At 46.4% G+C, this 12,560-nt stretch overlaps 1 protein-coding gene across 1 annotated transcript; it reads left to right on the top strand.

The window, feature by feature from the left end:
* The first annotated feature begins 9,842 nt into the window (after nucleotides 1–9,842).
* On the top strand, nucleotides 9,843–10,488 carry BHLHA15 (basic helix-loop-helix family member a15). The gene has a single exon (XM_075283961.1). It carries the CDS (start codon nucleotides 9,915–9,917, stop codon nucleotides 10,464–10,466), a length of 552 nt encoding a protein of 183 aa, XP_075140062.1. The 5' UTR covers nucleotides 9,843–9,914; the 3' UTR covers nucleotides 10,467–10,488.
* Nucleotides 10,489–12,560: the final 2,072 nt, after the last annotated feature.

Below are 12,560 nucleotides of genomic sequence, written 5' to 3'. Positions count from 1 at the left end.
ATCTCCTATCTATCTCCTATCTATCTATCTATCTATCTATCTATCTATCTATCTATCTATCTATCTATCTATCTATCTATCTATCTCCTATCTCTCTATCTATCTATCTATCTATCTCTATCTATCTCCTATCTATCTATCTATCTATATATCTCCTATCTATCTATCTATCTATCTATCTATCTATCTCCTATTTATCTATCTATCTATCTATCTATCTATCTATCTCCTATCTATCTATCTATCTATCTATCTATCTATCTATCTATCTCCTATCTATCTATCTATCTATCTATCTATCTATCTATCTTCTATCTATCTCCTATCTATCTATCTATCTATCTATCTATCTATCTATCTATCTATCACAGTAATGCACTGAGGCTGCGACAAGTGAATTTCTATGATTTGGATTTGCTGACTCTTTCTGCGCGTTCAGACTCCTACCAAGAATTCCTTCTGAAATCTCTTTCTCTCTGCAGGTGACAGCAGGCTGTTGTCACTTGCTATGGTCGGGGTACCCCTTTATCAGTGAGCAGCTCATTATTTCCACCTTGTCCTAGTGTTTGGTCGGTGCTTGCTATGTTCGGGGTACCCCTTTGGTCGGTGCTTGCTATGTTCGGGGTACCCCTTTGGTCGGTGCTTGCTATGGTCGGGGTACCCCTTTGGTCGGTGCTTGCTATGGTCGGGGTACCCCTTTGGTCGTTGCTTGCTATGTTTGGGGTACCCCTTTGGTCGGTGCTTGCTATGTTCGGGGTACCCCTTTGGTCGGTCCTTGCTATGTTCGGGGTACCCCTTTGGTCGGTCCTTGCTATGTTCGGGGTACCCCTTTGGTCGGTGCTTGCTATGTTCGGGGCACCCCTTTGGTCGGTGCTTGCTATGGCCAGGGTACCCCTTTAGTCGGTTCTTGCTATGTTCGGGGTACCCCTTTGGTCGGTGCTTGCTATGTTCGGGGCACCCCTTTGGTCGGTGCTTGCTATGTTCGGGGCACCCCTTTAGTCGGTGCTTGCTATGGTGCAGGCTCCAGCCCCTCTATACAATGTGATGTATATGGCGGATGTTGTGCGGGGATCTCTATGCATTGTGCTGCTGTTATCAGGGACTACATGACTCCGGTTTCCTGCAGACACTTGTGTAAGGACACTTCTGCTCTTTAGTTCTCGTGTAAAAGCTTCTTAACTGATTATTTTCTAGTAAGTTTCTCAATCACTTGAGTGAAATGTTTTTCAGTAGTTTTTGAGGGTTTTTCTGCATCCGCACAATTGTCTTATTGTGTAATCTTTTCCTCTTATGTTCTGGAGAGCTGCTGCTTACTTTATAAAGGGCTTTCTTGTTAAAGGGGCACTTAAAGGGGGTGTCCACTCACAATCAATCCTAATCAATGTTAATCAAGTTAGAGATATGTATGTCCTTTAACCCCTTTGTGACCGTCCCACAGGCTGCAGAGCTGGTCCTTTTGCCTGCACTGCATTCATTTAAGTGTTCTCATAGCAGTGAATACAGGGCCTGTAAAGTATCCATATAGTGCATACAGTGCCCATATAGTCCATACAGTACATCGTACCCATACAGTGCTCATATAGTGCATACAGTGCCCATATAGTCCATACACTGCCCATATAGTGCATACAGTGCCCATATAGTCCATACACTGCCCATATATTGCATACAGTGCCCATATAGTCCATACAGTACATCGTACCCATACAGTGCTCATACAGTGCCCATATAGTCCATACAGTGCCCATACAGTACATAGTACCCATACAGTGTCCATACAGTACCCATATAGTGCATACAGTGCCCATATAGTCCATACACTGCCCATATATTGCATACAGTTCCCATATAGTCCATACAGTACATCGTACCCATACAGTACATAGTACCCATACAGTGTCCATACAGTACCCATATAGTGCATACAGTGCTCTTATAGTCCATACAGTACCCAACAGTGCCCATACAATACATAGTGCCCTTCCAGCGCACATACTGGTCCTGTTATATGCAGAATCTCTCAGTACTGGCTGCGATTATTAAACAGTTGGGGTTTCAGGACTCTGCGATACAAATGTGACCCCACCTTAGTATTTAGGGGAGGCCTCTGAGACGGATTGCTGCGATCCCGATCATGTGATCACTTCAATCAATCGCTCATTTACTTATTACAGTAACAGAGTTTTGCGCTGCCGCAACTACAAACCTCCCTGAAATATCGGATGTTATGGGGGGATTCTAATAAACTTCAGAACTGAACTGATCCCTGAAAACATAAGTTATGGAAATTTCTTAAAAACATTAAAAATTGCTGCTAAACGTTTGGGATTGTAGGGTTATGGGTGGGACTTGATGGACTGATGTCTGTATCCAACCTCATCTACAATGTAACGTGTCCTATATGTCCTAAATAATAACAGAATGTGCAAAAAATGTCACCGGAAAGCGGCCGCGTCACATGTTAGACTATTTATCCTACCAGCATTGAAATTTAAACTTTGAAAATTGCAAATTTTTCCAAATTTTCAGTAATTTTTGGATTTTTTCTTTTATAAATAAACTCAAAACATATTGAACAAAATTTACCTCTAACATAAAGTAACAGAAGTGTCACAAAAATATAGAAACATTCTAATTTATATACAGAGAAGTGCCCTCTGTTTCTCCCCCAGATTCATGTCCCCCCCATCTCTGCCCCCAGATTCATGTCCCCCCCATCTCTGCCCCCAGATTCATGTCCCTCCATCTCTGCCCCAGATTCATGTCCCCCCCATCTCTGCCCCCAGATTCATGTCCCTCCATCTCTGCCCCCAGATTCATGTCCCCCCCATCTCTGCCCCCAGATTCATGTCCCTCCATCTCTGCCCCAGATTCATGTCCCCCCCATCTCTGCCCCCAGATTCATGTCCCTCCATCTCTGCCCCAGATTCATGTCCCCCCCATCTCTGCCCCCAGATTCCTGTCCCTCCATCTCTGCCCCCAGATTCCTGTCCCTCCATCTCTGCCCCAGATTCCTGTCCCTCCATCTCTGCCCCAGATTCATGTCCCCCCATCTCTGCCCCCAGATTCATGTCCCCCCATCTCTGTCCCCAGATTCATGTCCCTCTCCATCTCTGCCCCCAGATTCATGTCCCTCCATCTCTGCCCCAGATTCATGTCGCCCCCATCTCTTCCCCCAGATTCATGTCCCCCCATCTCTGGCCCCAGATTCATGTCCCCCCATCTCTGCCCCCAGATTCATGTCCCCTCCATCTCTGCCCCCAGATTCATGTCCCCTCCATCTCTGCCCCAGATTCATGTCCCCCCATCTCTTCCCCCAGATTCATGCCCCCATCTCTGCCCCAGATTCATGTCGCCCCCATCTCTTCCCCCAGATTCATGTCCCCCCATCTCTGGCCTCAGATTCATGTCCCTCCATCTCTGCCCCCAGATTCATGTCCCCTCCATCTCTGCCCCAGATTCATGTCGCCCCCATCTCTTCCCCCAGATTCATGTCGCCCCCATCTCTTCCCCCAGATTCATGTCCCTCCATCTCTGCCCCCAGATTCATGTCCCCCCATCTCTTCCCCCAGATTCATGCCCCCATCTCTGCCCCAGATTCATGTCGCCCCCATCTCTTCCCCCAGATTCATGTCCCTCCATCTCTGCCCCCAGATTCATGTCCCTCCATCTCTGCCCCCAGTATCTTGTCCCCCACCTCTGCCCCCAGTATCTTGTCCCCCCATCTCTGCCCCCAGCTTCATGTCCCCCCTTCTCTGCCCCCAGTTCACTTCATGTGCCCCCCATCTCTGCCCCCCAGTCTCATGTTCCCCCGTCCTTGCCCCCACCCCCTACATCGTCCCCCGTGTAGTAGCTCTCACCTTTGTCTCTCTCCTCTGCTGGCTGCCTGCACACACTGCTCCTGCTGGTCTCTGTGGCGTTTATGTAGCAGAGCAGGCCCAGCATCATAGAAACCTGACGCCGGAGCTCGCTGTGCTGCATACAGGACACAGACAGGCAGCAGGAGAAGTGTATGGAGCGGAGGAGACACAGGAGCTGAGGTGAGAGCTACTACATGGGGGCCGATGTAGGGGGGGAACTGAAGCTGGGGACACCGACCTGGGGACACCTCCTCCCCACCGGAACACCCCCTCCCCCGCTGCACTGACCTGTATGTGTAGTGTGGGGTGCAGCAGCCTCCTCCGCGATGTGTCTAGGCAGCCTGGCATAGCTGCAGCTCCGGGACCCTGTGGGCGGCCGCCATCTTCCTCACTGTGTCTCTGGTGAATCGGCACGCCCACATTGAGCCCCCAACCTATGGTGCCGCAGTCCTGGCTCTATAGCCCGCCCACAGCCTGCCCTGCACCAATAGGAGGAGCGTGGACAGACCAGCACTGGCAGAATGCCAGCTTCTACAGCCGAGACCAGAGGGGTGTTTGGAGGGTGACGGTGGCAATTTGGGGTGAGTGACCCACATTTAAAGTAGCCTATTGTACTTTCGTGGGCAATATGTAGGTGTGTGAGAAATTTCCCCAAAATCCATTCAGCCGTTTGGCTGTGATTGAGGAACAAACATCCGAATATCCAAACACACAAACATTCACCTTTATAATATTAATAGGATATCTACAGTCCTATGAAAAAGTTAGTGCCCCCCTATTAATCGCTGTAAATATTCTGGTGTTTGTCTTGTCAGTCTGATCTCTCTAATAACTGATGGACACAGTAATATTTCAGGATTGCAATGAGGTTTATTGTACTAACAGAGAATGTGCAATATGCATTAAACCAAAATGTGACCGGTGCAGAAGTCTGGGCGCCCCCACAGATCAGTGCCAGTAATATTTAGTAGATCCTCCTTTTGCCTCTAGTCGCTTCCTGTAGCTGTTAATCAGTTCCTGGATCCTGGATGAAGGGATTTTGGACCGTTCCTCTTTACAATTCGCGTTCAGTTAAGTTTGATGGTCGCCGAACATGGACAGCCCGCTCTCAAATGATTTGAAAACAAAGATTGTCCCACATAGTTGTTCAGGGGAAGGAGACAAAACGTTGTCTCAGAGATTTAACCTGTCAGTTTCCACTGTGAGGAACATAGTAAGGAAATGGAAGACCACAGGGACAGTTCTTGTTAAGCCCAGAAGTGGCAGGCCAAGAAAAATATCAGAAAGGCAGAGAAGAAGAATGGTGAGAAGAGTCAAGGACAATCCACAGACACCTCCAAAGAGCTGCAGCATCATCTTGCTGCAGATGGTGTCACTGTGCATCGGTAACAATACAGCGCACTTTGCACAAATAGAAGCTGTATGGGAGAGTGATGAGAAAGAAGCCGTTTCTGCACGTACGCCACAAATAGAGTCACTGCCTGAGGGATGCAAAAGCACATTGGACAAGCCAGCTTCATTTTGGAAGAAGGTCCTGTGGACTGATGAAACAAAGACTGAGTTGTTTGGTCATACAAAAAGGCGTTATGCATGGCGTCCAAAAACCAGCATTCCAAGAAAAACACTTGCTACCTACTGTAAGATTTGGTGGAGGTTCCATCATGCTTTGGGGCTGTGTGGCCAATGCCGGCATCGAGAATCTTGTTAAAGTTGAGGGTCGCATGGATTCCACTCAGTATCAGCAGATTCTTGAGAATAAAGTTCAAGAATCAGAGACGAAGTTGAAGTTACGCCGGGGATGGAGATGATGATCCAAAACACCGCTCCAAATCGACTCAGGCATTCATGCAGAGAAACAATTACAATGTTCTGGAATGGCCATCCCAGTCCCCAGACCTGAATATCATTGACCATCTGTGGGATGATTGGAAGCGGGCTGTCCATGCTCGGCCACCATCAAACTGAACTGAACGCAAATTGTAAAGAGGAACGGTCCAAAATCCCTTCATCCAGGATCCAGGAACTGATTAACAGCTACAGGAAGCGACTAGAGGCAAAAGGAGGAGGAGCTACGAAATATTACTGGCACTGATCTGTTGGGGGGCCCAGACTTCTGCACCGGTCACATTTTGGTGTAATGCATATTCACATTCTCTGTTAGTACAATAAACCTCATTCCAATCCTGAAATATTACTGTGTCCATCAGTTATTAGAGAGATCAGACTGACAAGACAAACACCAGAATATTTACAACTATTAATAGGGGGGCACTAACTTTTTCATGGGACTGTATATATATATATATATATATAGTAGTGAGGTGGTAGAAGGCCACTATCCAAGCACTGAATCCCATAACTCACACTTGTCTCCTCCGCTGACGTCTTTTATTCTTCCTTTCCTGTTCTCTGTCCCAGACCACCATGACGACTTCATCCCGTTTCTGCACTGACATCTTTGACTCGGCTTTCGTGCAGCTTTCTGGCACTGAGCACATAAGCAAACATATAAAATTCCACCTGGAGCTCATAAAAAGAAACAGGATGATTGAGCGCCATCGCTTGTTAGTTTCCTGGTTCTTATAAAATATGGTTTTATGGTACAAAAATAGTAAAATATAACAAATCTCTCGCCCCTTAGTGTCACAGTAATAATAATGTCCAATAATAAACGTATCATTAATACTGCATGGAATAAAGCCGCAATACTGATCTGTGATTGTGGAGCGAAGAACAGGACGATGTAGTCACATTGTGGTGACAGCAGAGAACAGTGCAAGGCTATAGGGGTGATGGGGGCGATGGGGGCTATAGGGGCGATGGGGGCTATAGGGACTATAGGGGTGATGGGGGCTATAGGGGCGATGGGGGCTATAGGGGCGATGGGGGCTATAGGAGCGATGGGGGCTATAGGAGTGATGGGGGCTATAGGGGCGAAGGGGGCTATAGGAGCGATGGGGGCTATGGGGGCTATAGGAGTGATGGGGGTTATAGGGGCGATGGGCTGGGTGTATTAGGCTGGAGTCACTGGTAGTGGTCACATATAGGGTTATTATAGTGCTGATCATTAATGAGGATATAGAATGTTATCTTTTGTAACAAATCGCAACATTCTTGTCTATAGATTCCGCCTTATACTGCAGCTCAGCCTTATTCACTTGACAAGCTGCAATACCAAACACAACCTGGGGACATAAGTGGCGCTGTTTTTGGAATAGCAGGCCTATTTTTTCTAATCTGGCAATAATTCACCATAACTATTTTGGGCAGAGAGTGCAATATCAGTTGTTGTTTTTTTAATGATGTAGCTTGTGAGCCCCATATAGGGCCCATCATATAGGGATCACAATGTACATTTTTTCCCTATCAGTATGTCTTTGGAGTATGGGAGGAATCCCAAGCAAACACAGGGAGAACATACAGACTCCTTGCAGATGTTGTCCTTGGCAGGATACAAACCCAGGACTCCAGCGCTGCAAGGATACAGTGCTAACCACTGAGACACCATGCTGCCCTGTGAGAGTCAAGCCAAGACATAGCCAACAATCTGTGATACCTGTACAGAATAATAACCTGCTCTATAACGTGTGATCTGCAGATTGAAGGCATTTCCATGTGACCGGTTCCCTTTACGCTGGCCATACTCATTCACTAGAGGGTCTGTCTGAGTGTTTGGGGTGTCAGGAGAGAGCTCTGCACCCAACCCCTTATGTGTAGGGTCAATGTTCCTAAATGGCAGCTGGTCATTGCGGCTTCCACCAGATATATTCGGCCCCATCAATAGACACATCATCCTTACGAGATGTCCGGACTTACTTTAAGCTTTCTTTTACTTCTTCATCTTCTAAGCAAACAATAAGTCGAGGCGTTCCAGGGACTTTGCTTAATATATGTTTGCTCTTTGTTTGTCAAGTCGGAGCTCAGGTTTCTTATCTGTAATCTCCAGGCTCCAGGTTGCAGACATCGACTCCAGATTAAGACCCGCTGCTTAATAACACTCTGGAAGATTTAGAAATGCTAAGTATACACTTCAGCCCATTGATGGGGCGCGCAGGGGGCTCATAATGATAACTGCTCTCACTGTTCTTGTCTTACAGTCCTGTACTTACCTCCATTGTTCTCCGTATACAATCCACATTGTACGTCATTGTATACAGGATCCCATCACCTTACACCGGGCTTACACTTCATACACGTGACTTCTAGAATTAGAGACTCCATTATAATTGCTGGTTACGTAAAAATAATACAAAATCAAATGTTATATATATATACACACACCCCATAAGCAGGGACGTGGTAAGCCGCTGAACGCCAAGGATGTAGGTATCTATAGGTCTAGTTCAGTTTGGGCAGATCCTTATGGTTAGACGCCTCTACACATGAGAAGGTGGGTACAGGGTTTCTGTTTGTTAGGCCCCTATGAAGCAGCTGTCATCTGCAGGGAGACAAGGCTGCAAGTGTGCATGTCCCCTACAGCTCCCCCGCAGGAGAAAAGAGGTATTAGATTATTCCTATTGAAATATCCAATAAGATGCAGGGACATGGCGGATTCTCCACAGTGACAGACATGGAGGGACTGCTGTTCTTTATGTCTTCACAAAATCCCTGGCTGGTGCAACACATTCCCGAATTATTATAAAGCTCCGGCCGTTTAATGACTTAGGTTCACTCTCAAGCACCAGAATTTACTAATCCATTATTAATGGCGGAACTGGCAATAAAAACCTGAATGTGACCTGACCAAAAAGAGCTGGCTAGGAAAAAAATCCCCATGTCTGCAGGTCTCTGTATCTGACCTGAAGACAGCAATAGAGGATCAAATATTATACCAAAAACCTGAGATACCTGCCCAGCCAACCAGTGCATTGCACCAGGAATATGTCAGTCTAATTCTTTCGAGTAGAAAATGGGAAAGATTGGTGTCACTAGACAGGTCTGACAGTGGGTTACTCCCGAGGGTCCTGTCTGAATGCTACATTGAGGAAGGAAGGAGGAGGGGGGGGGGGGGGTTAGTGGTCAAGAACCAGCTGGGTCAAGAGATTTGGGTGCATGGTAATGTAGGGCAGAGGCAGAGACATGGTCAGGGGACAGGCCCAGGTCAAGGAAGGCAGAATTGGTACATAACAGTAATCCAGGCAGAGGTCAGGGAGGAGGCTCCACATCCCCCGGCCCAACATATTTCTGATGTGACTTATACAGGCAATCTATATCCATTCCTGAATGGCGTGGATTTTCACACTGGTGCACCGGCGTGTGCCTGATTTATTAGGAAGCCATAGCTTATTGATCAATCAGATGCATCTGGTGCCTGTCAGCTCTTTTCATAAATCTGACCCATAAAATTTAATGTTGCCCTTCACATGTCAGTTTTTTCACGGTTTATTCTAAGTCCTATTTGTCCATTGGTTCATTCTATCTGTCCATGGTTCATTCTATTTGTCCATTGGTATGTCCTATCTGTCCATTGGTTCATTCTATCTGTCCATAGTTAAGTCCTATCTGTCCATTGGTTCATTCTATCTGTCCATGGTTAAATCCTATTTGTCCATTGGTTCATTCTGTCTGTCCATGGTTAAGTCCCATCTGTCCATTTTCACGGATTCCTGAGCAGACTCCAGTCTATGAGGGATCTGTGAAAACCTGTACAGGATAGATGACAACAGGACAGTGATGTCTCCCCACAGTCATGTACATTAGGCCCAGTGCACGGACCGGAGCACGACGCCTGCAGCCAGTATGGACTATTCCCTCTTAGGTAGATGGCACATTGTCACTAGCCATACAGGCCACTTTCTAGGTGTGTCAGTACATAGACATGTCCGGGTCCCGTCACTGCACATTTTGGACAGGGCTGCCTCCGTTCCTTTAGCTGGGTGGAGATTTGTGAAACTGATGTTGTTCACCATGAACCAGGTGCAGAGAACTCTCAGTAACAAGTTTCAGGAGAGTTTCTAATTGACTTTCATGTTTCCGCAGATCTTTGATGTATAAAGCGAGAAGCAGCTTTCTGGGAAGAAGATAAGTTTGTCTTATTTCTTTTTACCCTAAAATATGAAGACAAATCCAAGATCAACAAGGAGAAGACTAGAGATCGACCTGGATGATGACGAGAGCCCTGAACAGCAAACCACCAGCGAGGATGATGATGATGATGATGATGATGATAAGTGCTACGTGTATAAGGAGAAGAGTAAAAGCAAGAGCCAAGAGGCCGGTAAGAGCAGTAACCGGAGGAAGAGGTCCCTGTCCCAGGGGAAGGAGCACAGCATCCGCAGACTGGAGAGCAATGAGCGAGAGCGCCAGAGGATGCACAAACTCAACAACGCCTTCCAGGCTCTCCGAGAAGTTATTCCACACGTCAGAGCCGAGAAGAAATTGTCCAAAATCGAAACACTCACCTTGGCCAAAAACTACATAAATACTCTAACGGCCACCATATTGAATATGTCCAGCGGCTGCTTGCCCGACGTCCAGAACACGGACACAGGGGGTGGAGGGGGGAAGCTGTACCAGCATTACCAGCAGCAGCACGGCGAGGACGACAATGACGAACACTTAGAGAAATACTCCACACAAATCCACAGCTTTCGGCAGGGCAGTTGATGTTCAGCCCAATGGATATTTTTTTTTTTTTACTTTCTTACTAGGCAGAATGAAGAAATCTACAAGACTTGTCCTGAGACGATGTTGTATTATACCAAGCGATCATCTGCTCTTTAGGGTCATGGCCATAAATCTTAATGGCGGATCATTGGCTTTAGGAAGGGATTTGGGGGCTGGTCGTGTGTGAATGTCCTGTAAATTATTAAATTATGGGGTGGCAATGAGCTGTAATGTCATAATCGCTGGTTTATGTGGAATCTTTTTGGTTTGGTTTTTGGCACGGGTTATACTTAGCAGGTGGTAGAGACATTAAGTGTAGAAACTTCTCTGACGCCTACGAAGTTGGACTTGGATTCCTTGGGCCAGCAGGGGATGTTTAAGATGTCACCTATAAGGTCTAATAGGGTTGTTTGGGGGTCACCCTGTTACATTCACACCCTCGTGGCAAGCGACTGGCTACAAAGTCACTCCAAGCAGGGTTGTCTTGTGTTGGACGTCCAGTGGGCCATTCCGAAACTGATCACATATGAAGGTCATGATATACTTTAGCATCTACTTGCACTTGAAGGGTTATATCATCTACTATAGGTAAAGTATATGGCACTAAGAACTATCCAGATGCATTCAGCACTGGAGAAAACGGAAAAATGCAGAAAAACATACTGAAGGTCAGACATGTACATAGCTTAGATTCAGAGTAAGGCAATAGGTTTTGTTTTCTTGGATAAAACTGGAGAAGTGATATTTCTTTCGTAAATTGCTGTAGATAATGGGGAATAATGGGGAATGGGATCGCTGTACTGTAAGGCACATCCTATGGGGATTGTGGTGTAGGCCATGTGGGCAGTGTCTACTATGGACGTAGATGATGTTTGTGCTATAGTATATATAGGGTACAGGACAGGCTATAAGTAATAATGTATGTCTTGTGTGTAGGGGTTTTATTTGATGTGCCCTTTATGGATTGGTCGAGGTTTCTTCTTTCTATGATTCCTCTAAAGTAGCCTACACTTCCCCACAATGCTTCTGCTATCCATGACATGGCAAAGTGACAAGTGATAGATTAGTGACCGATTCTGTAGTGTGAGTTACAGGACACAAGTTCTCAGAGTATCCCAAGTGATGAGGATTCAGCTCTGCTTGTGATTGCTTCAGTGCAAAGCTGTATCTCATAGGATACACTGGAGATTCTGCACACAGTACACACAGAAAGTACAGACTCTGCAGCTATGGACTCACCTAGTAGATCACGGCACTTGTCCTCTAGAACATATATCACAATTATATCTAGGGCAGGATTGGAGGAAAACTGAAGAGACTGATGTCCGGTCTACACAAAAGAGCGAGCAATGAGAGAATAGTCAGATTAGGGATTGCACAAACCATCTGCCCACAGTAGACGTAAAAATTTCTGGAGTGCTTCCTTAAAAATAAAATAAATCCATGCTAGTGCCACGCAAGCCTCACACATCTGCTATTAAACTTAAAGGGGTTGTCCAAGAGCAGACGGTGATGGTCTATACAGAGGTTAGCACATCGGTATTACCTGCAACAGTGTGGCAAAAAAATATAATTGGTGATTGGTGGGGTGCTGGGGTGAAGGTCCCTCCCCCCGACTTGATACTGATAACCCAACCTAAGCATAGGCCACCAATATCTGCTCATGGGCAACCCCTTAAGGTTTAGCTCAGGAGGCCATGACTACTAGCTACTGATTTCTCTTAGACCAATGTCATAGAACTGTTGCTAATGCTTATCAATGGCAGCGATGACTGACAGGTGACACGTTTGGGTTGCCCACTATACAGTAGGAGGGTCGGTCTCAGGCATTAAAGGGGTTGTCAATACCCAATTCCAGCCCCGCTACTCTATGTAACACAATAGAATGAACAGACTATTGGCCACCATCATTGTAGGCTATAAAGAGGAACCTAACTTAGGTAGAAGACGAGCAGGACACTTCACGGACATCTGTCCATCTTACTTATAGCCTATAAAGGGGGAACCTAACCCGGGTAGAAGACAAGGAGGACACTGCACGGACCTCTGTCCATCTTACTTATAGCCTATAAAGGGGGAACCTAACAGGTAGAA

The sequence above is a fragment of the Leptodactylus fuscus genome, chromosome 8, assembly GCF_031893055.1.
Source record: "Leptodactylus fuscus isolate aLepFus1 chromosome 8, aLepFus1.hap2, whole genome shotgun sequence".
NCBI lineage: Eukaryota > Metazoa > Chordata > Amphibia > Anura > Leptodactylidae > Leptodactylus > Leptodactylus fuscus.
The sequence above is the reverse complement of the archived record's forward strand: the minus strand, read 5'-3'. Positions and strand labels throughout refer to the sequence as shown.